Raw genomic sequence first — 26103 nt, 5'->3', positions numbered from 1 at the left:
GGGGGTCGCCGTCACACAAACGTTGAGAACCACTGGTTTACAAGAATACCTTGATTTAGAGCAAGCATTGCAAATTAAAGCTGCTGCCATTTTGCCAGGAAACTGCCCAAGGCTGCTAATAATTGATGCCAAGAATTTCTCATTTATTGTGTTAAATTTGGAAAAATGTCAAGAACCTTTCTCTTTTCTGCTTAGCAGATTCTGGTGATACAGGTAATTCTCCCCTTACAACCACAATTGTGATGAGTCTTGCCCCATTTTATGACTTTTCTTGCCACAGTTGTTGTGGCAACTGAATCACTGCAGTTGTTAAGTTAGTCACACGGTTGTTAAGTGAATCTGGATTTCCCATTGAGTTTGCTTTCAGAAGTTTGCAAAAAGGGATCACATGACCCTGAGACACTGCAACCGTCATAAATATGAGTCAATTGCCAAGTGTCTGAATTTTGATCATGTGACTACAGGGAGGCTGCAACAGTTGTAGGTATGAAAAATGATCATAAGTCACTTTTTTCAGTGCCATTGTAACTTTGACTGGTCACTAAATGAACTGTTATAAGTCAAAGACTACCTGTAATAGTTCAGGACTTCATTTGGTGTGTGATATTTTGAAGGTATAACCCTCCCATTATATAGCTGAATCATTTAATCCTTGGAAGTCACAGGGGTTGTATAATACGCTTAATTTGATCTGCGGGGATTGCTATGTGATATTTCTTTTCTTTCCTGAAGTCAAATGTTTGTCTTGGTTGTTTTCCAGCATCTTTGAACATAGATAATAGAATCGAGTTACACAAAGAAATAAGTCCAGAAATGGTTGGGCGAAATAAGACAATTGGTGTTAGAAGGTAACCTGGGAGACGGTGCTTCAGGTGTGTGTTTGGGGTGATTGAAGGAAGCTCCTTCCCTTGACAGAAGATCAAGAGACATCTTGGTCAAGAGGGTTGGACTAGAAGACCTCCAAGGTCCCTTCCAACTCTGTTATTCTGTATTCTATTCTGTATCTTGAACCTCTGTTTAGGCTCTCAGAAGCTCCAGGTGAGATTACAGTCCTCTCCAACCACAATTGGGATTCATTCACTAAGTGGCATGGTTGTTAAATAAAACATATAACTGCATTGACATAACGATGACATTCTCCCTTCAGCCTTCCCCCTGTCAGGATCTTCCCAAATAGGGTGGAAGATATTCCATCTTCCCACAGGTTAGTTGAGGATGATGAGAGCTGTAATCCAGGAATCTGAAACCACCAGGTTGCGAAAGGCTGTTCCACAGAGGCACTCTAATGAAATAATTGCTTCAGAATGCAAGTCAAACAAGCCAAATTAAAATTTCAGTTGCAGCCATTTATAATAGGAAGGTTCAGCCTGAATCATGTTGACTGTATTCTCAGGGATTAGGAGACAGTCCTTGACTTAATAACAGTTCGTCTAGTGACTGTTTGAAGTTACCACAGAACTGAAAAAAGTGACTGATGATCATTTTTTCACACTTATGACCATTGCAGCGTCCCCATGTGATCAAAATTTGGATGCTTGGTAAATGACTCGTGTTTACGACAGTTCCAGTGTCCCGGATCACGTGATAAGGAACGGTTGCTGGTATTGGGTATGTCTAGTTTAATGAAGAGAAAGACAAGGGGGGACATGATAGCAGCGTTCCAATATCTCAGGGGCTGCCACAAAGAAGAGGGAGTCAAGCTATTTTCCAAAGCATCTGAAGGCAAGACAAGAAGCAACAGATGGAAACTCATCAAGGAGAGAAGCAACCTAGAACTAAGGAGAAACTTCCTGACAGTGAGAACAATTAACCAGTGGAACAACCTGCCTCCAGAAGCGGTGAATGCTCCAGCACTGGAAGTTTTTAAGAAGAGACTGGACAACCATTTGTTTGAGATGGTATAGGGTTTCCTGCCTGAGCAGGGGGTTAGACTAGATTACCTCCAAAGTCCCTTCCAACTTCTTATTATTATTATTATTATTATTATTATTATTATTATTATTATTATTATTATTATCATCATCATCATCATCATCATCATCATCATCATCATCGGGGAAGCCAGATTCACTTAAGAACTGTGTTACTACTTATCAACTGCAGTGGTTTACTTAACAGCTAAGGCAGACATGTCAAACTCGCGACGTCATGTGACGTCGTGCAACATGTCTGAGCTTTTTCCCCATTGCCGGCAATGGAGTGGGCGTGGTTTCCTGGTGATGTGTCCAGCCCGTGGGCCGGCAGTTTGACACCCCTGAGCTAAGGCAAGGAAGGTCGTAAAATGGGGCAAAACTCACTTAACAAATGTCTCATTTAGCCACAGAAATCTCGGGCTGAATTGGGGTCGTAGGTCGAGGACTACCTGTATTTAGCATTCAAGTAGTATTCAAACAGCCTTTGGTGTTCACTTCTACCTGCATTTTATGGATAAAACAACTTTGCATGGTAGTCCTCCCTTAATAACCATAACTGGGACTCAAAATTTCTGTTGTTAAGTGAAGCAGGCAAACCTGTGACTGGACTGCTTAACGACGGCAGTTCCAATAGTCCTTTTGCAGACATTAGCTGAGCGGACTCATGTTTTCCTGCCTGCACAGACTCCTGACTCCATTTCCCTTTGTGCTTTTCCACTGCTAAGTGCTTAATTGCTAGTTTGCCTGTTGGCTTTTAAAGCTTGAGGAAATCATTAGATGAATATCTGTGTGGAATATTGACAGGTGTTGAAATGATTCTTATGACTATTTTTAATGGGTGATACTAATTAGGGCAGCAAACAAAGTGCTGTTTTGATGCTCTTTCTTGACTATCTCTTCCTGTTCTTCCTTAGGAAGTTTAGAAATGATATTTAAAAAAGGTGAAAATACAGGTAGTCCTCAACTTACGACCACAGTTGGGCCCAAAATTTCTGTGGCTAAGTGAGACATTGGTTAAGTGAGTTTTGCCCCATATTATGACCTTGCTTGCCACAGTTCTTAGGTGAATCACTGCAGCTGTTAAGTTAGTAACACTATTGTTAAATGAAATTGGCTTCCCTCATTGCCTTAATAATAATAATAATAATAAAGTTGGAAGGGACTTTGAAGGTCATCTAGTCCACCCCCCTGCTCAGGCAGGAAACCCTGTACCATTTCAGACAAATGGCTGTCCAGTCTCTTCTTAAAACTTCCAGTGTTGGAGCATTCACCGCTTCTGGAGGCAGGTTGTTCCACTGGTTAATTGTTCTAACTGTCAAGAAGTTTCTCCTTAGTTCTAGGTTGCTTCTCTCCTTGATTAGTTTCCATCCGTTGCTTCTTGTCCTGTCTTTCAGGCGCTTTGGAGAACAGCTTGACTCCCTCTTCTTGGAACACTGCTATCATGTCCCCCCTCATCCCTCTCTTCATTAAACTAGATCAGGGATAGGCAACGTTGGCTCTTTTATGACGCATATCCAATTCCAGCAACCGTTCCTTATATGTTTTAGCCTCCAATCATCTTTGTTGCTCTTCTCTGCACTCTTTGTAGAGTCTCAACATCTTTTTTACATTATGGTGACCAAAACTGGATGCAGTATTCTTTGTCAGAAGGTTGCAACTGTCCTTGTCAGAAGGTTGCAGAAGGGGATGGCATGACCCAGGGACACTGCAACTGTCATAAACATGAACCAGTTGCCAAGTGTCTGAATTTTGATCACATAGCCATGGGGATGCTGCAACGGCTGTGTGAAAAACGGTCATAAATCACTTTTATCAGTGACATTGTAACTGCGAACCGATCACAAAATGAACGGTTATTAGTCAAGAACTACCTGTATATGTTTTCTGGCCCCTAAAATTTCCTGAACTCAAGAGCTGTAGCCCCGGATTATGCCGAAGCAGTTTGCATTCTGAATTCTGCACGTGTCCTTCAGCAATCAGCCACATCATCAGCCCTTTTTCTTCTCTCTTCAGCTTCCTGGGCTTATTACAATCTACGTAACGTTAAACCAGGCTCAGAGGACTGGACTGAGCATTCTGAACCAGTTGTTGCTTAATGGTGTGCTCTTTCTGCAGAGTTGCTGTGAAGATGAAACGGAACAAAAGTGAATGGATTGTTAAAGAGGCTTATAGCTCTGCAGCATCCCCTGAGTAGGAGAGGTAGACTTTGTGTGGGATGCAAAAGTGCCACACCTAGATTTCTTGTTAAGCAGACACCAGCATCATTTGCTTTCTGGGGCCAGATAAAGACTTGGGTTTTTTTTTTCTTACTGGCAGAGGCAGGATATCCTAGAAAAGGTAGAGGTAGTCCTCGACTTATTGCCACAGTTGAACCCAACGTTTCCGTTGCTGAGCAAGACAGTTAAATGAATTTTGTCCCATTTTAAGACATTTCTTGCCACAGTTGTCAAGGGCATCTCTGCAATTTTTAAATTAGTAGCACGGTTGTTAAGGGAATCTGGCTTCCCCCATTGACTTCACTTGTCAGAAGGTCGCAAAAGGGGATCACAGGACCCCGGGACACTGCAGCCGTCATAAATACGAGCCAGTTCCTAATTTTGATCACGTGACCGCGGGGATACTGCAATGGCCGTAAATGTGAAAAATGGTCACAAGACACTTTTTTAATGCCACTGTAACTTTGAACAGTCATTAGATGAACTGTTGTAAGTCGAGGACTACCTGTACTTCCCATAACCAAACTCAGAGCAACATCTCAGAAGAAAGATGCTCTGGCTTTGTTGTATGTACAACAAAGAGGATACTCACTTAACATTTCATAGCCTTTCTGTTCAACCTGTTAGCTTTTAGAGTGTTGATGGAAATGGTGCTGCTGACCAATTCTAGAGAATACAATGTACAGGTCCATCAGAATAAAGATGGAAGGGACTTTGGAGGTCTTCTAGTCCAACTCCCTGCAGGAACCTCAAGTTCAAGCAGGAAACCCTATACCAGTGGTTCTCAACCTGTGGGTCGGGACCTCATTTGGGGTCGAACGACCATTTCACGGGGGTCGCCAAACAACGCAGTCCGCCATTTTTCCCCCCCTTTTCCTTATCTGTGCTACTCCCTTTTATTCTATTGGCTTTTGAAAGCCAATAGAATAGACTCTTTTGAATAGAGTCTAATTCTATTGGCTTTCAAAGCCAATAGGAATTGTCCAGGCTGTCTCTGCCCTGCTGAGCCCGCCAAAAGTCCCATTCTGCCAACGGTGTTGCACCAGTTGAGTAGTCCTCGACTTACGACCGGTTGAGTAGTCCTCAACTTACAACCGGTTGGGGGTCGCGGCATTAAAAAGGTTGAGAACCACTGCCCTATACCTATATACCCTATATATTCTTCTCGAAAACCTCCAGTGATGGAGCACCCACAACTTCTGAAGGCAGTTAATTGTCCCAACTGTCAGGAACTTTCTCTTTAGTGCCAGGTTGCTTCTCTCTTTGAGTAGTTTCCATTCATTGTTTCTTCTTCTGCCTTCTGATGCTTTGGAAGATAAGTTGATCCCCTCTTTTTTACAACCATTCGTTTAGTGACCGCTCAAAGTCACCACGACAATGAAAAAAGTGGCTTATGACCGTTTTCACAATTATAACCATTGCAACATCCCCAACGGTAAATAAGACACCCTCATTTCCTTCCAGATATTTGAAACATGTATTTCCGTTTGGATGTAGAACATCCCAAATTAGTTTTTCTCTATGCAGAACATCCTTACTTTAGTGCAGTATACCCAAAGGAGGTGGTATCTAATTCGTTCTGAAAATCAATGACCTAGCTCTGTGTCTTTTCCATTCCTGGCAAATTGGAGATTCTGAGAAATTAAAAACAAATGACTCAGAAAGATGACTGGCTTTTTTTGAGAGACAGGGATTGTGTTAGCATGCTTGCTGGTGAAATTGACTTTTATCCTATAAAAAAAAATTTTCTTTTACAAGATTCCAAGGATCTCCACCAATTAAGCTATCCAGGGTTCTTACATTGTTTATATTTCAGTGGAAAAAGCATCCTACCTTATGCATTGCTCTGAATATTCTTTTAAGATACACACAATTAGCTAGTTTGCCATAAAACTGCTATCACTGCTATGCATAAAGACATGTCATGCCACCCCAACTCAGCTCTGTAATGTTTTTTTTAGCATAAAGAGAATTCTGCTTTTCTTCAGGAAAAAAAGAGAACTGGATTTATGCTGGCTATCTCATGTGACAGCGGTCTTCAAAGGAATTATTGCCATATTGTGATCCTGGGAGAAGTGTGTGAAAATCTCGTGTGTGGCCTTTAACCTATTACTGCATGCAAAGTTCAGGACCAAAGGAAGTTCTTATTTCTATTCTTGTCTGGCTTCAAAAACCAAGAAAGACACATTATGCTCCTTCCAAGCAGATTTTTTTATTGTTCCTCACCTGTAGGCAGACTCTTGCCAAACTAAAGCATGCTAACAACCCCATAAGGCAGACATGTCAAACACAAGGCCTGGGGCCGGATGTGGCCCGCGAAGTGGTTTCATGTGGCCCGTGAAGCCATCCTGGAAACAGTGAGGGAAACGGCCCCCGCTGCCTTGGCCCTGGCCCAGGCCGGCCAGGAGTCAATATAAAATTTTGTAGTGGCCATCTAAGCTGAAACGCATTCCATCTTAGCTCCACAAGGCTGTCTGGAAACAGCGAGGAACCAGCCGCTGCCGTATCGGCCCCGCCCCCTGGGTGCATGCTGGGGAGGTGTCACCCTTTGTGAAGAATGAAGAATTGGACCATGCCTTGGTGCTTGCCCCAGTCCCACCCCCTTCTGCCAAAGACCCTCAGATCTGCCCCACTCCTGCCCAGGCCCCCACAGGCCCTCTTGACGCGAACGATGTAGAGCTGGCCATGCCCACCCAGTAGGCCACACCCACTCCATCCACGCCCACCCAGTAGGTCGCACCCACCTTGGCCACACACCCCCCCCCCAGGGCAACCACAATGCTGATGCGGCCCTCAATGAAATTGAGTTTGACACCCCTGCCATGAGGCATATACAGATAGTCCTCAATTTACAACTGTTTGTTTAGTGACTGTTTGAAGTTACAACGGCTTTGAGAAAAGTGAATTAGGACCATTTTTCATACTTAACAACGATTGCAGCTTCCCCATGGTCACACGATCAAAATTTGACCGCTTGGCAGCTGGGTTCATATTTATATGACGGTTGCAATGTCCTAGGATCACATGATCCCCTTTTACGACCTTCTGACAAGCAAAGTCAATGAGGAAGCCAGATTCACTTAACAACTGTATTACTATCTTAACCAGTGCAATGATTCACTTAACGAATGTGGCAAGGAAAGCATAAAATGGGGCAAAACTCGCATAACAAACAGAAAATTTGGACTCAATCGCAATCGTAAGTCGAGGACTACCTGTACTCTGGGAACTATTAGGGAGAAGCCATCTTCACTCTCTTTCTCTCGCTCAAACTGCATTGTCTCTTGCTCCTCTGCAGTGCATCCTCCTGGCAGTTGGGACCAGATTCCATCACAATTCTCCATTCACCTAGAACTGGGGTAGGCAACCTTGGCTCTTTTATTCCAGCTGGCTCAAGAATTCTGGGAATTGAAGTCCACAAGTCATAAAAGAGCCAAGGTTGCCTACCCCTGACCTAGAATAAGCTTATATTGCCCCATTCTCCAGCAGGATGGCTGTAGAGTCCAATGGATGGGTTCTATGACGGCCTTCCTGCCTGGCAGACTGGGTAAAAACTTCGGCCACACCCCTTCCTCTGTGTGTGACCCCAGTTTTGACTCAGTCTCGAAGCCTGGTAGAAGTGCGAGAAGCAGCTCTCAGGACAAAAGGAATTTATCCCAAAAAAGAGAGAAAGGAATCCCCTCTTCCTTCCATTTGAAAGAAAAGCTCTCTGGCAGCTGATAGGACTTAAAAGGCACAGCCAGGATCGGCGGAGTTGTGAGTGGGGCGTCAGGGCGGCTAGCAGGGGAGGCTTGGAACGGGGCCGGATCGCTCGTCGATATCCGGCCCGCCGAGCAGCTGTTCGGCGCGGGGACCTCCCACCGGGTTGCTCGTCGCCCTCCGATCCGCCAAACAGCTGAGTGGCCGACTCGGCTTGGCCGACGGAACCGAGGCGCCGCTCAGCGCGAAACAGCGGAGCCGCGCGGGAAGCGGCAAACCGCGGCGCCGCTCGGCATCGATCAGCTGAGCGGCGCGAAAAGCAGCCCCGACAAGAGCAGAGCCCTAGCGCTGTTTTCCTTCCCCTCAGAGGAGAGGCGCAGCCCCCTTAAGACCAAAGGAGTCTTTCTTACTGCTGAATTCAAAGATCCGCCATTGCTTAAACCTCGTGGCTTCCCGGGCTACCTTTGGGAAGCGTGGCTTCCTCCCATTCGCCATTTTGAACGAGCGGATCTACCCGCCGTTTCCCTTGGGGGTGGGGCTACCACCCGAACTCCATTTCCCTGCAGACAAAGAAGGGATCCTTTTAGGCAAGGCTCTGGGATTACCTCAAGAAATTGAGGCAAGAGGAAGGAAGAGGGAAAAGGAAGAGAACCGTTCTGATCGTGGTCTGCTGCTACAGCCACAGACTGGGGGAGAGAGAGATACAAACTGCACTTTTGTATGGACTAGGTGAGGAGGTGAGGAGGAATATTTTTCCCTGACTGTTCCTATAGTGACCTTTAGTCACTGCCTTGCAGGATCTTCTGTCCAAAGAATCCTGTCTGTCCGGCCATTGTTTGTATAGGCAGAAGAGGGCACAGCCCCAAGCATCTGCATCTGATCTGCGTACCTCATTCCCCCATTCCAGGCATTGCCTACTCGGGGTGTCTGGCACAATGGCAGACAATGTCTCGTATTCAGTCACACAGGTCCCTCAATTGTCCCCCCCACAGCAGCAACAAAAACGCAGATCTTCTGAATCAGAGGTGGGGGGGAAGAAGAAGGCTAAAACAAAGCACCTTACTCAGAAGGGACAGTCTAAAACGGCTGAGCGAGAGGCTTTGAGGAGACATTTGGCTTTAGAAAGACAAATTAGCAGGGCACAGAGAACCAATGCCAATGGGACAAATCTGGTTTCCCCTGTCCCAGTGGTGGCACCCAGCACAGAACCTACTGCCGAGGAAGTGCTCAAGACTTGGTCTCCTCCTGGGGAAACTGAACAGTTAGATTCCTCCAATCCCTCCTCACCAGATTCTTCACCTGACCACACTCCAGCGCCTCACCCCAGCGACAAAGCGCAGGAGAACATATGGTCGGCACAATTTCAGGCATTCATGCAGGATGCATTCTCCCAGTTCATGGCTTCTAAGGGCAAGTGGCCTTTCACACACCCCGTAAGGGACGAGCTAGGCCACCCCCTACCAACATCTCTGAGACTTCCTCTCAACTTGGAGAGGGTGACTCAGTAGACCTTGACATGTCAGACATGCCCCTCTCGGAGGATGAGGAGACCGCACCTGAGCAGGCGACGAGCTCTGGCCTCTTTAACCCAGCGCTCCTAAAATCACTCCTGATAAAGGCAGTTTCCACGGTCAGTCTAACATCAGTACAGGATGAGAAGCCCTCCACAAGCAGGGAGGCCAACCCTCTATTTGCCAAAAAGGTTCCACAGGATAAGTACATTCCATGTCCGGAGGTCTTTATGACCACGCTGGAGGAACAATGGTCCTCACTTGCAAGCCCACCGGCACCTAATAGCGCGGAAAGAAAGCTCTTCAACCTATCTCCCTCCTTCTCGAACATGTTAGAGGTTCCTACTGTAGATAACCCCTTGATCTCATTATTTTCTACCTCCGCGATTCCAGGAGACATGGCGGAGGTCTTGAAACCTGAGGAGAAGAAATTTGAACACTCCCTCCGGCGTTCCCATATGGCTGCAGCCTGGGCGGCCAGAGCAGCCACTTCATCATCATTCTTCGCGAGGGCCTGTATCATGTGGCTGAGGGAACTGCAAGGCACGGTGCCTCCAGACCAGGTCAGAGTACACCAAACATTGGCCAAGCTCCTCGCGGCCTCTCAATTCGTGTCTGACGCTTCACTGTACGCAACAAAGTATGCGGCAAGATCCATTGTGGCCACAGTGGCCTCGCGTAGGCTACTGTGGCTCAAAAATTGGAAGACAGACCTGAGGTCCAAATGGCGTCTCTCGACGTCCAAATACAGTGGAGAAGCCCTATTTGGGTCCATACTGGACCCACATGTCAGCGAAGGCAGAGACAAGAAAAAAATCCTAGTACATCCATCAAAGAAGTTAGACAGGAGAGGCAGTCAGGATTTCCGGAGACAGGGCTTCCGCCCAAGAAGCCCCTGGGAATGGAGACAGCCCTTTCGATCAGGGCAATCCTGGGACTGGCCCAGAGGCTCACGATCCTTCTACCCGAGACAGGATCGAACCCAGGATCGCCAAAGCCCGGGAGCCAGAGGCCAGTTCCAGTCCAGACGCCCATATAGGGGAGCGGGAGGCAGATCCTTTAAGCGTACCAAGTGACGCCAAACAGGACACTCCCATCGGGGGTCGGTTAGGAAATTTCATCGAGGACTGGGAGCAGACCACCACCGACGCTTGGGTCCTGGAAACGATCAGGCATGGCCTGACCTTAGACTTTTGTTCTCCCCCACCAAGCCGGTTCATCAGATGCCCCATCTCCAGAAAGGTACACAAGACGAGGCTGATAACTTCGGCCATAGCTCACCTCCTGTCAATTCAGGCCATAGAGAGGGTACCAAAGGAAGAGGAGGGAAGAGGATTTTATTCTATCCTCTTCGTTATCCCAAAGACATCAGGAGGGTGGAGAGCAATATTGGACCTGAAGGGCCTGAATTATTTCATCAAGTACAGGAGGTTCAAGATGCACTCCTTGAAATCCATCCTAGCCAGCGTCAGGGAAGACGATCTATTATCCTCAATAGATCTCACAGAGGCGTACCTACACATTCCCATCCATTCCAGCTACTGGAAATTCCTCAGATTCACCTACGCGGGCCGGCATTACCAATACAGGGCCTTACCCTTCGGACTATCCTCAGCACCAAGGGTATTTACCAAGATCCTAACTGTAATAGCGGCCCATCTCAGGTTGATGCCGGTTCGCGTACAGTTTTATCTGGACGACATCTTGATTCAGTCCAGATCTCAGGAACAAGCAAGGGCAGATCTCAAGACCACAATCCGAACCCTACAGGGGCATGGATTCTCGGTCAATTTAAACAAGAGCCACCTCATCCCCTCAAGGAGGCTGCAACACCTAGGAGCGGTGATAGACACGTCACAGTGCAGAGTATACCTTTCCCAGGAGCGACTGATCAGCATATCCAAGCTAATTCACCAAATTCAAAAGATCAGGAGAGTGCCCTTGATACAGCTCTCGAAGCTCCTGGGAAAGATGATATCCTGCATGGGCATCATCCCATGGGCAAGGCTCCACTCGAGGGAGTTGCAGTGGTTCCTCCTACCCTACCAGAGGAGGAACCTCAGCACTTCCAACAGGAGAGTGCTGGTACCAGCACAGGTGATAAGATCACTAAAATGGTGGCTATTCCCCCACGACACTCAAGGGGAGCATATTCAGGGAACCGAACAGGGTCACACTCACGACAGACGCGAGCCTGTTCGGATGGGGAGCGCACCTGGGAACCCAGATAGCACAGGGCCAGTGGGGACAGAAGGACCTGTCACACAGCATCAACTGGCTAGAGCTCCGGGCCATCCACCTGGCCCTTCGTCATTTCTCACACCTAGTAACAAGGAGGCACGTCCTCGTACTAACAGACAACGTAGCAGCCAAGGCACATGTAAACAAGGAGGGAGGAACGCGATCAGTGGAACTAATGAAGGAGGCATTGGCTCTGGCTCGGTGGGCAGAAACCAATGTGAGTTCCATCAGAGCGGAACACATCTCAGGGGAGACAAATACCCAGGCAGACTCCCTGAGCAGAGCCAGGGTGGACCAGTCGGAATGGCGTCTGGATCCGGCTCTGTTCGACGAGATCTCCCGGAGATTCGGACAACCACATCTAGATCTATTTGCCAATCACAAGAACACACAACTCCCCAGGTTCTTTTCCAGATTCCCGTCCCCGGGATCGGAGGGAACGGATGCTCTCAGGTGTCGGTGGCCGGTGCAACTCCTGTACGCCTTTCCACCGCTGCCCTTAATACCGGCGACCATACGCAAGCTGATTCTGGAAGGCGCAGAGATAGTCTGCATTGCCCCTCACTGGCCACGGCGCCCGTGGTTTGCCGACCTCGTAGACCTCTCGATATCACCTCCGTGGAGGATCCCCCCGGACAGGGTAAAACTCAGTCAGGGCAAGCTTGTGCATCCAGAACCCCAGTGGCTACAACTAGCCGCTTGGCATTTGAGCGGCAAAGCTTAACCAAACAATCTTATTCGGCAGGGGTGATATCGATCATACAGGCATCACGAAGAGCGTCCACTAACAGGATTTACGACGCTACATGGAAAGGGTTTTGTAGGTGGTGCGCTTCTCTTCGCCTAGACCCGACCGCAGTATCTATCCCTAATATCCTAGATTACCTATTGGAGGGTCTTAATAAGGGCCTATCAGTCAACACTATCCGCAGACAGATATCGGCCCTCTCAACTGTACTCTCCTGCGACAACTTAACCTCCCTAGCGCAACATCCAGCGGTTAATGCCTTTTTAAAAGGGGCAACTAACACAAAACCCCCCGTCATACACAGGTACCTGTCTTGGAACCTGCCTAAGGTCCTTCTAGCCTTGACATCAGCACCCTTCGAACCTCTTGAATCATGTTCCCTCCATCACCTATCAATGAAGGTAGCTTTCCTTGTGGCAATTACTTCAGCAAGGAGAATCTCAGAACTAGCAGCACTGTCAGTAAGGAAGGATCTGTGTACCTTCTTCAAAGACAGGGTCGTTCTTAGACCAGACCCGGCCTTCATTCCGAAGGTAAATAGCATCTTTCACAGATCTCAGGAACTGACACTTCCTGATTTCTGTCCAAGACCCAAACATAGGCTAGAACACAGGTGGCACAAGCTGGACGTGCGGAGAGCGCTGTGTTTCTACGTGAAACGCACCTCGGCTTTCCGAAAGACTGAAGCATTATTTGTGTCTTTTCAACCATCAACTATGGGAAAGAAGGTGTCTTCTTCCACCATAGGCAGGTGGATCAGAGCCTGCATAGCGCAAGCCTACGTATCGCAGGATTTGACAGCACCCACTCATGTGACTGCCCACTCAACTCGGAGCGCAGCCACATCTGCGGCGTGGCTAATGCAAGCACCGGTAGAAGAGATTTGCAAGGCCGCAACCTGGTCTTCACCTTCGGTTTTCATTCGGCATTACCGTTTAGACTCCCTAGCAGCAGCAGACGCGGCTTTTGGCAGAAGAGTTCTTCAACAAGTCGTATCTGCTCAGAGTTCGGTAGCCTAGACATTCCCTCCCAGGGGGACATGAGGGCTTTGGTATGTCCCATCCATTGGACTCTACAGCCATCCTGCTGGAGAAGGGGCGTTGTCTTACCTGAACGCCTTTTCTCAGCAGGATGATGTAGAGTCCAAGCCCACCCAGGGGTTAGGTCTAGGCAGGGATATAATAAATATATAATAAAGAGCTGCAATGTTAATTCCAACAAAGTTTCTCGCCTAAGTCAAAACTGGGGTCACACCCAGAGGAAGGGGTGTGGCCGAAGTTTTTACCCAGTCTGCCAGGCAGGAAGGCCGTCATAGAACCCATCCATTGGACTCTACATCATCCTGCTGAGAAAAGGCGTTCAGGTAAGACAACGCCCCATTCCTCTAAATTTCCTATTACTTGCATAAAACTAAAAGAACCATTTATTTCAGGCTCATACCAGTAATTGACTAAGAAAAGGAAGTCGTAGATAGAATTTCTGGAAAGATGGCTTACTCATTGCCATCAAACGTCTCCTATAATGGTCAGCAGGAGAATGTTTGACGTGTTCCCGACAGTACATTTCATTTTTCTGAATGATAATATTGATAGAATTAGGTCAAAGATTGTGGTTAGTCCAGTGGGAATTGACTTAAGCTCATTAGCCCTTTTCATTGATTTCACCAAAGAAGTCGACAGGGTTTACTAAATCACTGATAATGAATTTTACAGATGCATCCAATTTTTCACTGTACAGTAGTCCTTAACTCACAACAGTTCATTTAGTGACCGTTCGAAGTTAACACCGGCGCTGAAAAATACTGACCTTTTTCACATTTACAACCATTGCAGCATCCCCATGCTCATGTGATCAGAGTTCAGATCCTTGGCAACCGACTCATACTTATGACGGTCGCAACGTCCCAGGGTCACGTGATCCCCTTTTGCGACCTTCTGGCAAGCAAAGTCAATGGGGGAAGCCAGATTCACTTAACAACCAGGTTACTAACTCAATAACTGCAGGGATTCCCTTAACAACTGTGGCAAGCAGGATCATAAAATGGGGCAAAACTCACTTAACAAATGAAATTTGGGGCTCAGTTGTGGTCATAAGTCGGGGACTTCCTGTACTATCTTTGAGCCATATGTTGAAGAGCGATTTGTGTCTCAGGTTGCTAATGCTATCCTTCCCTAATATGTCTGCTGTTAAACACATTTGTAAAACGTTTTGGGGAAACTTTAAGGCAGTGATGGCGAACTTTTTAGAGACCAAGTGCCCAAACTGCAACCCAAAACCCACTTATGCATCGTCGGGTGCTGGGTGGGTGTGGCCCATTGGGTGGGTGTGGCCCATTGGGTCGGTGTGGCCCATTGGGTGGGCGTGGCTACGGTGGTAACAGCACACTGGGTGGGACTAAAAAATTCAATCAATCAATTCCAACTTTGCAAGATCTTTTTTTCCCCCGGAAGAAGTTGGAATTGACTGATTGATTGAACTTTTTTTTTTTTTTTTGCACATGGCGGCGGAGGCCTAAAGCGAAAAGATTTTATAAAACCCAGCTGAAGGCCTAGGACTGGGACGACGGCATGCATGCCCACAGAGAGGGCTCTGAGTGCCACCTCTGGCACCCGTGCCATAGGTTCGCCACCACTGCTTTAAGGTATCAAATGTTCTTTTGATCAAGTACCTAAGTAAACTCATGCCCCCCCAAATTAATTAATAGTTCTGCTCATACTCTACTAAGCCAAATTAAATTGAAAAAAAAAAGTATTTGTGGTGAAGCAAATATGACCAAGTAGAGGAAGTCCTCAATTTACGACCACAAGTGAGCCCAAAATTTATGTTGCTAAGTGATAAATTTGCCAGGTGAATTTTGCCCCATTTTTTTATCTTTCTTGCCCCAGTTGTTAAGTGGATCACCTAAGTTGTAACATGGTTGTTAAGTGAATCTGGCTTCCCCCTTGACTTTGCTTATCAGTTAAAAAATGTATGTAGGAAGCATACCACAGTAGTAATGGGAGACTTCAACTATCCAGATATCAACTGGGAGACAAGCTCTGCAACCAGAGAGAGATCAAACAGATTCCTAACCAACCTAGCCAACAACTTTGTCACCCAAAAGGTGGAGGAGGGAACTAAGCGTAAAGCCATCCTGGACTTAATTCTGACTCATAGAGAAGAAGTGATAGAGGGAGTTGAAGTTGCCAGAACCTTGGGCGAAAGTGAACACGTCATACTGGAATTTAATATAATGCAAACACTAGCAACAGAAAACAATCCAACCAGTGTCTTGAACTTCAAAAGAGCTGACTTTAAAAATTCAGAGAAAACCTAGGAAAGATCTCATGGATGAAAATCCTAAAGAGGAAAACAACCCAAGAAGTGTGGGAAACTCTGAAAAATGCGATCATAAAAGCCTAAACTAGTACAATACTAGTGAAAAAGAAAAACAAGAAATTCAAGAAGAAACCAGCATGGCTGCACAAAGGTCTCTCTGACAAACTGAAAGACAAAAAAGGACAAATACAAAAAATGGAAAGAGGGACACATAACTAAGGCCGATTATCAGCAGACAGCGAGAACATGCAAAGATCAAGTCAGGAAAGCAAAGACTCAGAACGAACAAGACTTGCAACAGAAATCATAGATAATAAAAAAAGTTTCTTCCAACATATTAACAACAAGAAAAACGTCAAGGATGAGCCGAGGTGGCGCAGCAGTTAGAGTGCAGTACTGCAGGCCACTTTAGCTGACTGTGTTCAGCAGGTCAGCGGTTCAAATCTCACCTGCTCAAGGTTGACTCAGCCTTCCATCCTTCCGGGGTAGGTAAAATGAGGACCCAGATTGTTGGGGGCAATGTAAATATATATATACATTGCTTACTGGTGTACACCGCTTAGAGAGTGCTTGCACTTAAAGCGGTATATAAGTCTCATAAATAAATAAATAAATAAAGATCCTAGAAAAGATAATCAAAAAACAGATCTGTGAACAACTAGAAACAAAGTTATAATCAGTAGCCAGCACGGATTTGTTAAAAACAGATCGTGCCAAACCAATCTTATTTCATTCTTTGACAAAGTGACTAAACTAATAGACCAGCGAAGAAGAGGGGGTCACGTTATTTACCAAAGCACCAGAGGGAAGGACGAGAAACAATGGTTGGAAACTGATCAAAGAGAATCAACCTGGAATTAAGGAGAAAATTCCTGACAGTGAGGACAATTAACCAGTGGAACAGCTTACCTCCAGAAATCGTGGGCGCTCCATCACTGGAGATTTTTAAGAGGCTGGACAGTCACTTGTCTGAGATGGTATAGGTTCTCCTGCTTGAGCAGGGGGGCTGGACTGGAAGACCTCCAAGGTCCCTTCCAGCTCTATTCTATTCTAAGAAGCCTTTACAGTATTAATAAAATTATTCAGCAATTTAGCAAACCTGAGTAGATAGCATTGTTTAGCACTTTGATAAATAGGCTCAGAGAGGGTGATTCTTCTTCCAATGTGACAACCAATGGAGTTTTGATTTTATAGGTAATCTTTGACTTACAAATACAATTTGGCCCAAAATTCCCGTTGCTAAGCAAGACAGTTGTTAAGTGAGCTTTGCCCCATTTTACGGGCTTTCTTGCCACGGTTGTTCAGTGAATCACACCAGTTGTTAGGGTGAATCTAGCTTCCCTGTTGTTTTTGCTTGTCATATCTTCAGATGTGACAGATTTTTGCTGTCATCTCTTAAGGTGTCATTGAATAAACGGCCATTAAGTGAGGAGCATCTATACTTCACACAGGAGGGGGTGCCTCTTTAGCAAGGCTTCTCTTGTTTGGATCAGATGAGAAGACTCATGCTTGGGAAGACAGTCTCTGATATGTGCTACACTATATAGGGGTGTGTGTGTGTGATGTGTGTTGGTTTATAGGTGATAGCCAGCATTTTCATATTTCATATTTACCAATATTCAGAAATGACAGCTCTGCCATCTCTTTCCTTTCTGCTGAGTAAGCTCTGTGGATTCTTTTGACATTCTTTGAGATGTAAATTAAGCACACACAGGTGATGTTAAAAAAAAACCCAGCTGTCTAAAGAATCCACCGCTTTTTATCTTTTATGCCATTATTTTCATTGTCTTTTGATTTTTTGATGTAATTATTTTAATTGTGCAGGAAGACAAACCATTAGTTATGCAGAATTTGGTGGCTTCTCAATACCAGCCTTCCCTGCCTCTTAGAAAACCACATCCTGTACAAAATTCTCCCTCCCACATTCCACACTCTCCAGAAACTTTAAATATTATTTTGGAAGTCATTTTAATCATTCAAGCGCCTTCCTTCCTTCCTTCCTTCCTTCCTTCCTTCCTTCCTTCCTTCCCTTCCCTTCCCTTCCCTTCCCTTCCCTTTCCTTCCCTCCCTCCCTCCCTCTCACACAATGTGATTTTAAGCAACCAACATTGCCTTAAAACAACAATCAAGAAGTATTCCCCCCCCCCAACAAAAATAAAACACAGCTTATCAAGGCCAATCTTCAATCCAATAACCCTAAAGATGGGCTTACATAAGACCCTGGCCCAGGACACAAGGCAAATGGCACATTTTCAAAATGTTACAAAACACCAACAGGGTTGGGGCCTTCACAGTTCAGGTGGGGACAGGCTGCTTCACAGAGCAGGCTTTGTGACAAATGAGGCACATCTCCTCGGTCCTATCTGGTGACATTGTTTAATAAGAGAGACTTGGAACATTCCCGGACCTTAAAGGATGGGTAGAAATAGTCAGAGATTGATGGTACGAGAAATACGGTAGTCCTCAAATTACAACTATTCGTTTAGTGATTGAAGTTACAACAGCACTTGAAAAAAAGTGACTTATAACCATTTTTCACACTTAGGACCATTGCAGCATCCCTTAAGGTCACATGATCAAAATCCAGACGCTTGGCAACTGACTCGTATTTATGACGGTCGCAGTGTCCCGGGGTCATGTGATTTCCGCCTTCTGCGACCTTCTGACGAGCAAAATCAGTGGGCGAGCCAGCTTCACCTAACAACCCATGTTACTAACTTGACAGCTGCAGTGATTCACTTAACAGCTGTGGCAAGCAAGGTCGTAAAATGGGGCTTAACTGACTTAACAACGGTCTGGCTTAGCAATGGAAATTTTGAGCTCAATTGTGATTGTCAGTCGAGGACAGCCTGTATCTTTCTACGAAGTGCTTTATGGGGTGGTAGGTGGCTCTTTTGAGTTGTACCCAGAAGCTGACTGGGAACTGGTGAATTTCTAGTTCCGTCCCTTCATTTAGAGAAAAAAAAAAGGGTGGGTGGGCTGCTCATGGTTTTATTTAACATGTAAACACAGCTCAATCCCTATTTCTCTTCATCCTGGACTAATCATCTGCATTTTTGTCTCGAAAGTCGTGCCTGAGTGTTTGTTTCTTTCTCGTTTCAGATTTTCTATTTTGTACATACATTGATTTGTATATACTGTATATGATGACTTCGGTGGGCAGTGAACGTACTCGGGGCACTCGAGAAAAAACACAGATTCCAGCCACGCAACTGACACAACCCCAGAAACCAGTAGTCCAGGTAGGAATTTGGCAACGTTGACTCCATGTCCTTAGCCTAAAAAAGTTAATGGACAAGCAAGGATGTCATGCTTGTGAAGAGTATAATTACATTTTCTGTAGATTTGAGGTGCGGGTGCCCCAAAACCAGCACCAAAGTTTGAAGACTTATTTTTTGTTGTGTTTTTCAGCGTGCCTATACAGGTAAGTCCTAGACTTACAACAGTTACAGTTCATTTAGTGACTGTTCGAAGTTAAAACAGCACTGGAAAAAATTGTCGTTATGACCATTTTTCACACTTTCAACTGTTGCAGCATCCCCACGGTCACATGATCAAAGTTCACACGCTTGGAAACTCATATTTATGATGGCTGCAATGTCCCAGGGTCACGTGATCCCTTTTTGCAACCTTCTGACAAGCAAAGTCAATGGGGAAGCCAGACTCACTTAACAACTGTGTAACTAACTTAACAACTTAACAACAGATTCACTTAACAACTGTGGCTAGAAGGCAGGACAAGAAGCAATGGATGGAAACTTATCAAGGAGAGAAGCAACCTGGAACTAAGGAGAAACTTCCTGACAGTTAGAACAATTAACCAGTGGAACAACCTGCCTCCAGAAGCGGTGAATGCGCCAACACTGGAAGTTTTTAAGAAGAGACTGGACAGCCATTTGTCCGAAATGGTATGGGGTTTCTTCCCTGAGCCAGGGGGTTGGACTAGATGACCTCCAAGGTCCCTTCCAACTTTATTATTATTATTATAGAAAGGTCATTCAGACTAGAAAGTTCTGACTTTCCAGTTCTGGAAAGAGACTTCGATGGCTCCTAAAGTCTTTGAGAACCAGAGCAGGGTGGAGCCCTCGTGAACAGATCATCACCCGCTTCAAATCTGTGCTCGAGCGTGAATGACGACTCCAATCTCGGCTCGAGTACTTCTGTGGGGATATGACACAGCGGGGAAAGCCACTTCCAAGAGCAATCAGCACAGCATTAGAGCTGTGTAGAAAGGTCAAGGACTGAATGAGAAGGTATTTTTCCTGTAGCTATAACAAGGAATCACACAGTGCTGTTACCTCTGCTTTATTGAGCTTCGCTAGGTTCAGGTAGTCCTTGACTTACGACCAACAATTGAGCCCAAAATTTATGTTGTGAAGGGAAACACTTGTTAGGTGAGTTTTGCCCCATTTTACATCCTTCCTTGCCAGTGTTGTGAAGTGAATCATTGGAGATGTTAAGTTAGTAGTAGTAGTAGTAGTAGTAAAGTTGGAAGAGACATTGGAGGTCATCTAGTCCAACCCCCTGCTCAGGCAGGAAATCTTATACCATTTCATACAAATGTCTGTCCAGTCTCTTCTTGAAAACTTCCACTTTTGGAGCATTCACGCCTTCTGGAGGCAGGTTGTTCCACTGGTTAATTGTTCTAACTGTCAGGAAGTTTCTCCTTAGTTCCAGGTTGCTTCTCTCCTTGATTAGTTTCCATCCTATGCTTCTTATCCTGCCTTCAGGTGCTCTGGAGAATAGCTTGACTCCCTCTTCTTTGGGGCAGTCCCTGAGATACTGGAACACTGCTGTCATGTCCCTCCTCATCCTTCTCTTCATTAAACTAGACGTACCCAATTCCAGCAGCCTTTCCTTATATGTTTTAGCCTCCAGCCCCCTAATCACCTTTGTTGCTCTTCTCTGTACTCTTTCTAGAGTCTCAACATCTTTTACTTAACATGGGTTTTTTTAAATGAATCTGGCTTCCACATTGACTTCGCTAATCAGAAAGTTGCAAAAGAGGATCTCATGACCCTGGGACACTGCAAATGTGAAGTAGTTGCCAAGCGTCCGAATGTTGATCATGTGACCAAGGGGAGGCTGCAACGGTCGTAAGTGTGAAAACAGGTCCTACGTCACTCTTCTCAGTGCTGTTGTAACTTTGAACGGTTCCTAAATGAACTGTGGTAAGTTGAGGACTATACAATCTTTTAATCAGCCTCCTAGCCAAAGTGGGCCTGATTTACTGCCTGACCAGTTGGCTACCATGATGTGTTTGCATCCCAAAGACCAGCTGGGTAAGCAGAAAAAGCCAAGTTACTCCAGAGGAGCGCGCGCGCGCACACACACACACACACACACACACACACACACACACACACACACACGAGAAATATTTGTGATGCACTGTGTGGGGGAGATTTCATCCTGATAACACTTAAATAGGGCCCAGAGAGTGAATTCTACACTCTATGCAGGAAGATGCTGTGGACAGGAACTTGTGAGCATTGGTAAAATACAGATGGTGCTCGACTTACAACAGTTCATTTAGCGACCGTTCAAAGTTACAGCTGTACTGAAAAACGTGAGTTATGACCATTTTTCATGCTTACGACTGTTGCAAGATCCCCATGATCCTGTGATCAAAATTCAGACGGTTGCAGTGTCCTCGGGTCATGTGATCCCTTTTTGCAACCTTTCTGACAAGCAAAGTGAACGGGAAAAGCCAGATTCACTTAACAACCGTGTCACTAAGTTAACCGCTGCATTGATTCCCTTAACAATTGTGGCAGGAAAGGTTGTAAAATGGGGCAAAATTCACTTAAGTGAATTTCACTTAACAAAAATCGGGCTCTGTTGTGGTCGTAAGTCGAGGACTATCTGTACTCTCTCAACTTGTGGCAGTGAGGAAAAGCTATCATGAAACATCGTGGAACCCAGCATCCTGTCCTTCTCTTGCTATTTTAGTTTTTCTGGCAACTGGATGACCTCAAGAGCTGCTTAGCACAGCAAAAATGAGGCCTCCAATTAGAGCAGTAACCGAAATCCGTCTTCAGATGCCACGGAATGGATTGTCCTTCAAATTTCAAGCTTAGAAATGGCTTGTTGTTTTTTCCTAAATGCTCTTCCTCAGTTTGTGCTTTTTTTTCCTGGCGTTTGGGGCTAGTCAAAAAGTAACAAACCAGGACAAAGAAAATTCAGTTTTGTTTACTACCGTTATGTTTGCAAGCTTCTTGTCCACGCCAGAGAATTCTCAGCTATTATCCCCAACTGGCATAACGTGTAGTCTTGCTATAATTTCCTTTTGCTAAATTTCATAAATTAGAGCTTGGGGCATTGAAATGAAAAAAAAAAATTGCAAATATATTGAGTGGTATGGTTTAACTTTGGCCAGAAACTAACTGTGTGGACTCTTAATGGATGCCAGGTGTTTCCTGGTCTAATCAAACTAGTTTACATCCAGGCTAGAGTTCAGGCCATAGTTTTGAATACATTTGTAGTTCTGTTTAGATGGTAAGTGCAAGTCATCAACTGGGGCCTGTATTCATTGGCTAAAGTAGCTCCACTGGGAGGCATAGCCCGTTGGGAAAACCCATTTATTTATTAAATTTTCATGCCACCAATCTCCCTAGACATGACTCGAGGGAGCTTACAACTAAGTATGGTATAGGTCAGTGGTTCTCAACCTTTCTAATGCCGCGACCCCATAATACAGTTCCCCATGTTGTGGTGACCCCCAACCACTTATACATCACCAGGTGCCAGGGGCGTGGCCAAAGAAAAGGGGGAAAAAATGGCGGACTGCGTTGTTTGGCGACCCCCGTGAAATGGTCGTTCGACCCCAAATGGGGTCCCGACCCACAGGTTGAGAACCACTGGTATAGGTACTCCTCGACTTACAAGTTACAATGGCACAGAAAAAAATTAACTACGACCATTTTTCACACTTACGGATCATTCTGGCATCCCCATGGTCACATGATCAAAATTCAGATGCTTGGCAACTGGCATGTATTTATGACAGTTGCAGTGTCCCAGGGTCACGTGATCCCCTTTTGTGATCTTTTGACAAGCAAAATCAATGAGGAAGCCAGATTCGCTTACTTTAACAGTTGCATTGATTCACTTAACAACTGGGGCAAGAAAGGCCATAAAGTGGAGCAAAGCTCACTTAACAACTGTCTTGCTTAGCAACAAAAATCCTGGGCGCAATTGCAGGTGTAAGTCGAGGACTACCTGTAAGTAACAAGATAAAACATTCATGTATTAACATGATAAATAGCATGTATTTGTTTGCCAGGAGACAAACTTAAGAGCGAGGGAAAAGATGATGAAGAACATATTTTTTCTATACTGTCCCAAAAAAGCAATAACTTACAGCCATCCACCATTGTTTATTTTCTAAATAAAAGCTCACAGGATCCAGAGGCATTTGGATAATGATCCTGAAGATTGGATTGTTTTACAGCATAGCAGCTTCCCATTCTTTTTATGATGATTTAAATGGTTTTTTTTTTTTTAACCAGTTGGACCATGAAGCCTAAAAGCCGACCCAGGAGGTTATCTAAGGGCCAGCCATGCTAATCTGAGATTCTACACCTCCAATAACTTCTTATTTTGCTTTCTAATATAATTATAATTGCCTCTGCCTAAAGGAGGGACGATTTAGTGCAGTGTTTCTCAACCTTGACAATTTTAAGGCATGTGGACTTCAACTCCCAGAATTCCACAGCCAGCATTGCTGGCTGTGGAATTCTGGGAGTTGAAGTCCACATGCCTTAAAATTGTCAAGGTTGAGAAACACTGCTTTAGTGTTAAGCCCAGGTCAGGTTACTGTTGTTGTTCAGCCAAGTGTTATTCAATGGACCATCCTTAATGTGATGTGCTTAAAGCCATTATAAGAATCACAGATTCAGACAACCCTCCTCTCCCCCACCCTCTTACAAGCACAAAAGCTCTTAAGGCCTTTTAACTGTGGTTGGGAGTGCTGATTGTGGCTCCTAATCAGGTAACTTTGAAATATATTTCATTTGATAAAATGTTATCAGCTCCTTTTACTGTGCCGAGAACTGTTTTCTGTTGGACTGTTGTTAGGGGTGGTTTATTTTTTAAACACTTGCTTATAAACTGGAGTGGGGTTGCTGGACAGGGAAAAAACACAGAAAAAGTCTTATGCCCTCCCCCCCAGAATTAAAAATAGAAGAGTAAGTTGCAGGAAAGTGAGCAGTGGGGGGAATATAGGTAGTCCTCACATGCTTGTATGGAAAAAACAGCTATGGGTCGTCCTCAACTTACAACAGTTCATTTAGTGACCGTCCAAAGTTATAATGGCACTGAAAAAAGTGACTTATGAAAATTTTTCACAATTAACAACCACTGCAGCATCCCCACGGATATGTGATCAAAAATCAGATGCTTAGCAACTGACTCATCTATATGACAGTTTCAATGGCCTGGGGTCATGTGATCCCATTTTGTGACCTGACAAGCAGTGAGGAAGCCAGATTCACTTAACAACCAAGCTACTAACTCAACAACTGCAATGATTCACTTAACAAGCGTTACAAAAAACTTTAACAAGTTTTGCTTCATAAAATGGGGCAAAAGTCAGCAAGCTCTTCACTTAGCAACATAAACTTTGGGCTCCCTTATGGTCGTAATTCGAGAACTCTGTACAGTATACTAATTTTGAATGCAAATTTGTGTTTTATATTTCATGGATGCTTTTGCATTTTTCAGGCCACAGCAGAGCAGATTCGCCTGGCCCAAATGATATATGATAAGAACGACAGAGACTTTGAGGATAAAGTGAAACAAGTAAGTTTCCACCCCAGCTTTGCGGGAGGGAGGGAGGGGGGAGGGGGGGTGGGAGGGGGAGGGAGGGAGAGAGAGGGGGGGAGGGAGGGAGAGTGAGAGGAAAGAGAGAAGGAGAGGTAAGAGAGAGAAAAAGGGAAAGAAAGGAAAGAGAGAAAAGAGAGAGAGAGAGGAAAGAGAGAGAGGGAGAGAGAGGGAGGGAGGGAGGGAGGGAGGAGATTGCCATGGCACGTAGTTGAGTGGGCTCCAGTCTTGCACAGGTAGTCCTCGACTTACAACACGGTTTGTTTAGAGCAGTGGTTCTCAACCTTTCTAATGCTGCGACCCCATAATACAGTTCCCCATATTGTGGTGACCCCCAACCACTTATATACATCATCGGGTGCCAGGGGCATGGCCAAAGAAAAGGGGGGGGGGAAATGGTGAACAGCCTTGTTTGGTAACCCCCGTGAAATGGTCGTTCGACCCCAAATGGGGTCCCGACCCAAAGGTTGAGAACCACTGGTTTAGAGATTGTTTGAAGTTACAACAGTATTGGAAAAAATGACTAATGGCCGTTTTTTGCACTTAACAACTGCTGTAGCATCCCCGTAGTTATGTGATCAAAATTCAGATACTCAGCAACTGACTCATATTTATGACGGTTGCCGTGTCCCGGGGTCACGTGATCCCTTTTTGCGACTTTCTGACAAACTCAACAGGGGAACCGGATTCATTTAACAGCCATGTTACTAACTTAACAGCTGCAGTGATTCACGTAACAACTGTGAAAAGAAAGATTGTAAAATGGGGCAAAACTCACTTAACAACTGTCTCGCTTAGCGATGGAAATTTTGGGCTCGTTCACGGTCGTGCGTTGAGGATTACCTGTATATTCTAAAGCCATATCCAAGTCCTCTTGCTTCCTAAAATTTAAAAGTAGCTTCTTCTCCCTTCTGATATGTTGCTGTGAAGTTTAGTGAAAGCAGTCCTTGACTTACAACCGTTCATTTAGCAGCAATTTGAGGACACCACAGCACAGCACTGAAAAAAGTTGCAGCATTCCCACATGATCAGACTTCAGGCACTTGGCAACCAGCATGCATTTACCCCAGTTGCAGCATCCTGGGTTCCTCCAATCGCCATCGGCCACCTTCCCAAGAGTCGACGGGAGAAGGTAGATTTGCTTAATAACCTCATGATTCAGCGAACAACTGCAGTGATGTGGCTAGAACCGTTATAAAAAATTGGGTGTGACTCACTTAACAGCGGCCCGGCTTGTTGTTAGTTGCGAAGTCGTGTCCGACCCATCGCGACCCCATGGACAACGTTCCTCCAGATGATACCACTCTAATGGCAGAAAGTGAAGAGGAACTAAAGAGCCTCTTGATGCGGGTGAAGAAGGAGAGTGCAAAAGTTGGCTTGAAACTCAACATTAAGAAAACCAAAATCATGGCATCCGGCCCTCTCAATTCCTGGCAAATAGATGGGGAAGAAATGGAGGTAGTGACAGATTTTATTTCTTCCTGGGCTCCAAGATCACCTCAGATGGGGACTGCAGCCAAGAAATTAAAAGATGCTTGCTCCTGGGGAGGAAAGCTATAGCAAATCTAGACAACATACTAAAAAGCAGAGACATCACCCTGCCAACAAAAGTGCGTATAGTCCAGGCCATGGTT

The 26103-nt window shown here is 45.3% G+C and overlaps 1 protein-coding gene across 3 annotated transcripts in view; it reads left to right on the top strand.

The window, feature by feature from the left end:
- Positions 1–26103, top strand: part of UBAP2 (ubiquitin associated protein 2) — a 130947-nt gene that overhangs the window by 14288 nt on the left and 90556 nt on the right. For 2 of the 3 annotated variants that reach the window (XM_039349540.1, XM_039349541.1), the window contains exons 2-3: positions 18749–18888; positions 24371–24448. In XM_039349540.1, the coding sequence (XP_039205474.1) occupies positions 18790–18888; positions 24371–24448 (177 nt within the window). In that variant the 5' untranslated portion in view covers positions 18749–18789. Of the gene's footprint in view, positions 1–3724; positions 4113–18748; positions 18889–24370; positions 24449–26103 lie in introns of those variants that run through there. The other variant, XM_039349542.1, reaches the window with a different exon arrangement.

Source organism: Crotalus tigris, unplaced genomic scaffold (genome assembly GCF_016545835.1).
Source record: "Crotalus tigris isolate CLP2741 ecotype Arizona unplaced genomic scaffold, ASM1654583v1 scf7180000018292.409768, whole genome shotgun sequence".
NCBI classification, from domain to species: Eukaryota; Metazoa; Chordata; class Lepidosauria; order Squamata; family Viperidae; genus Crotalus; species Crotalus tigris.
This window is presented reverse-complemented; position numbering and strand designations above follow the sequence as displayed.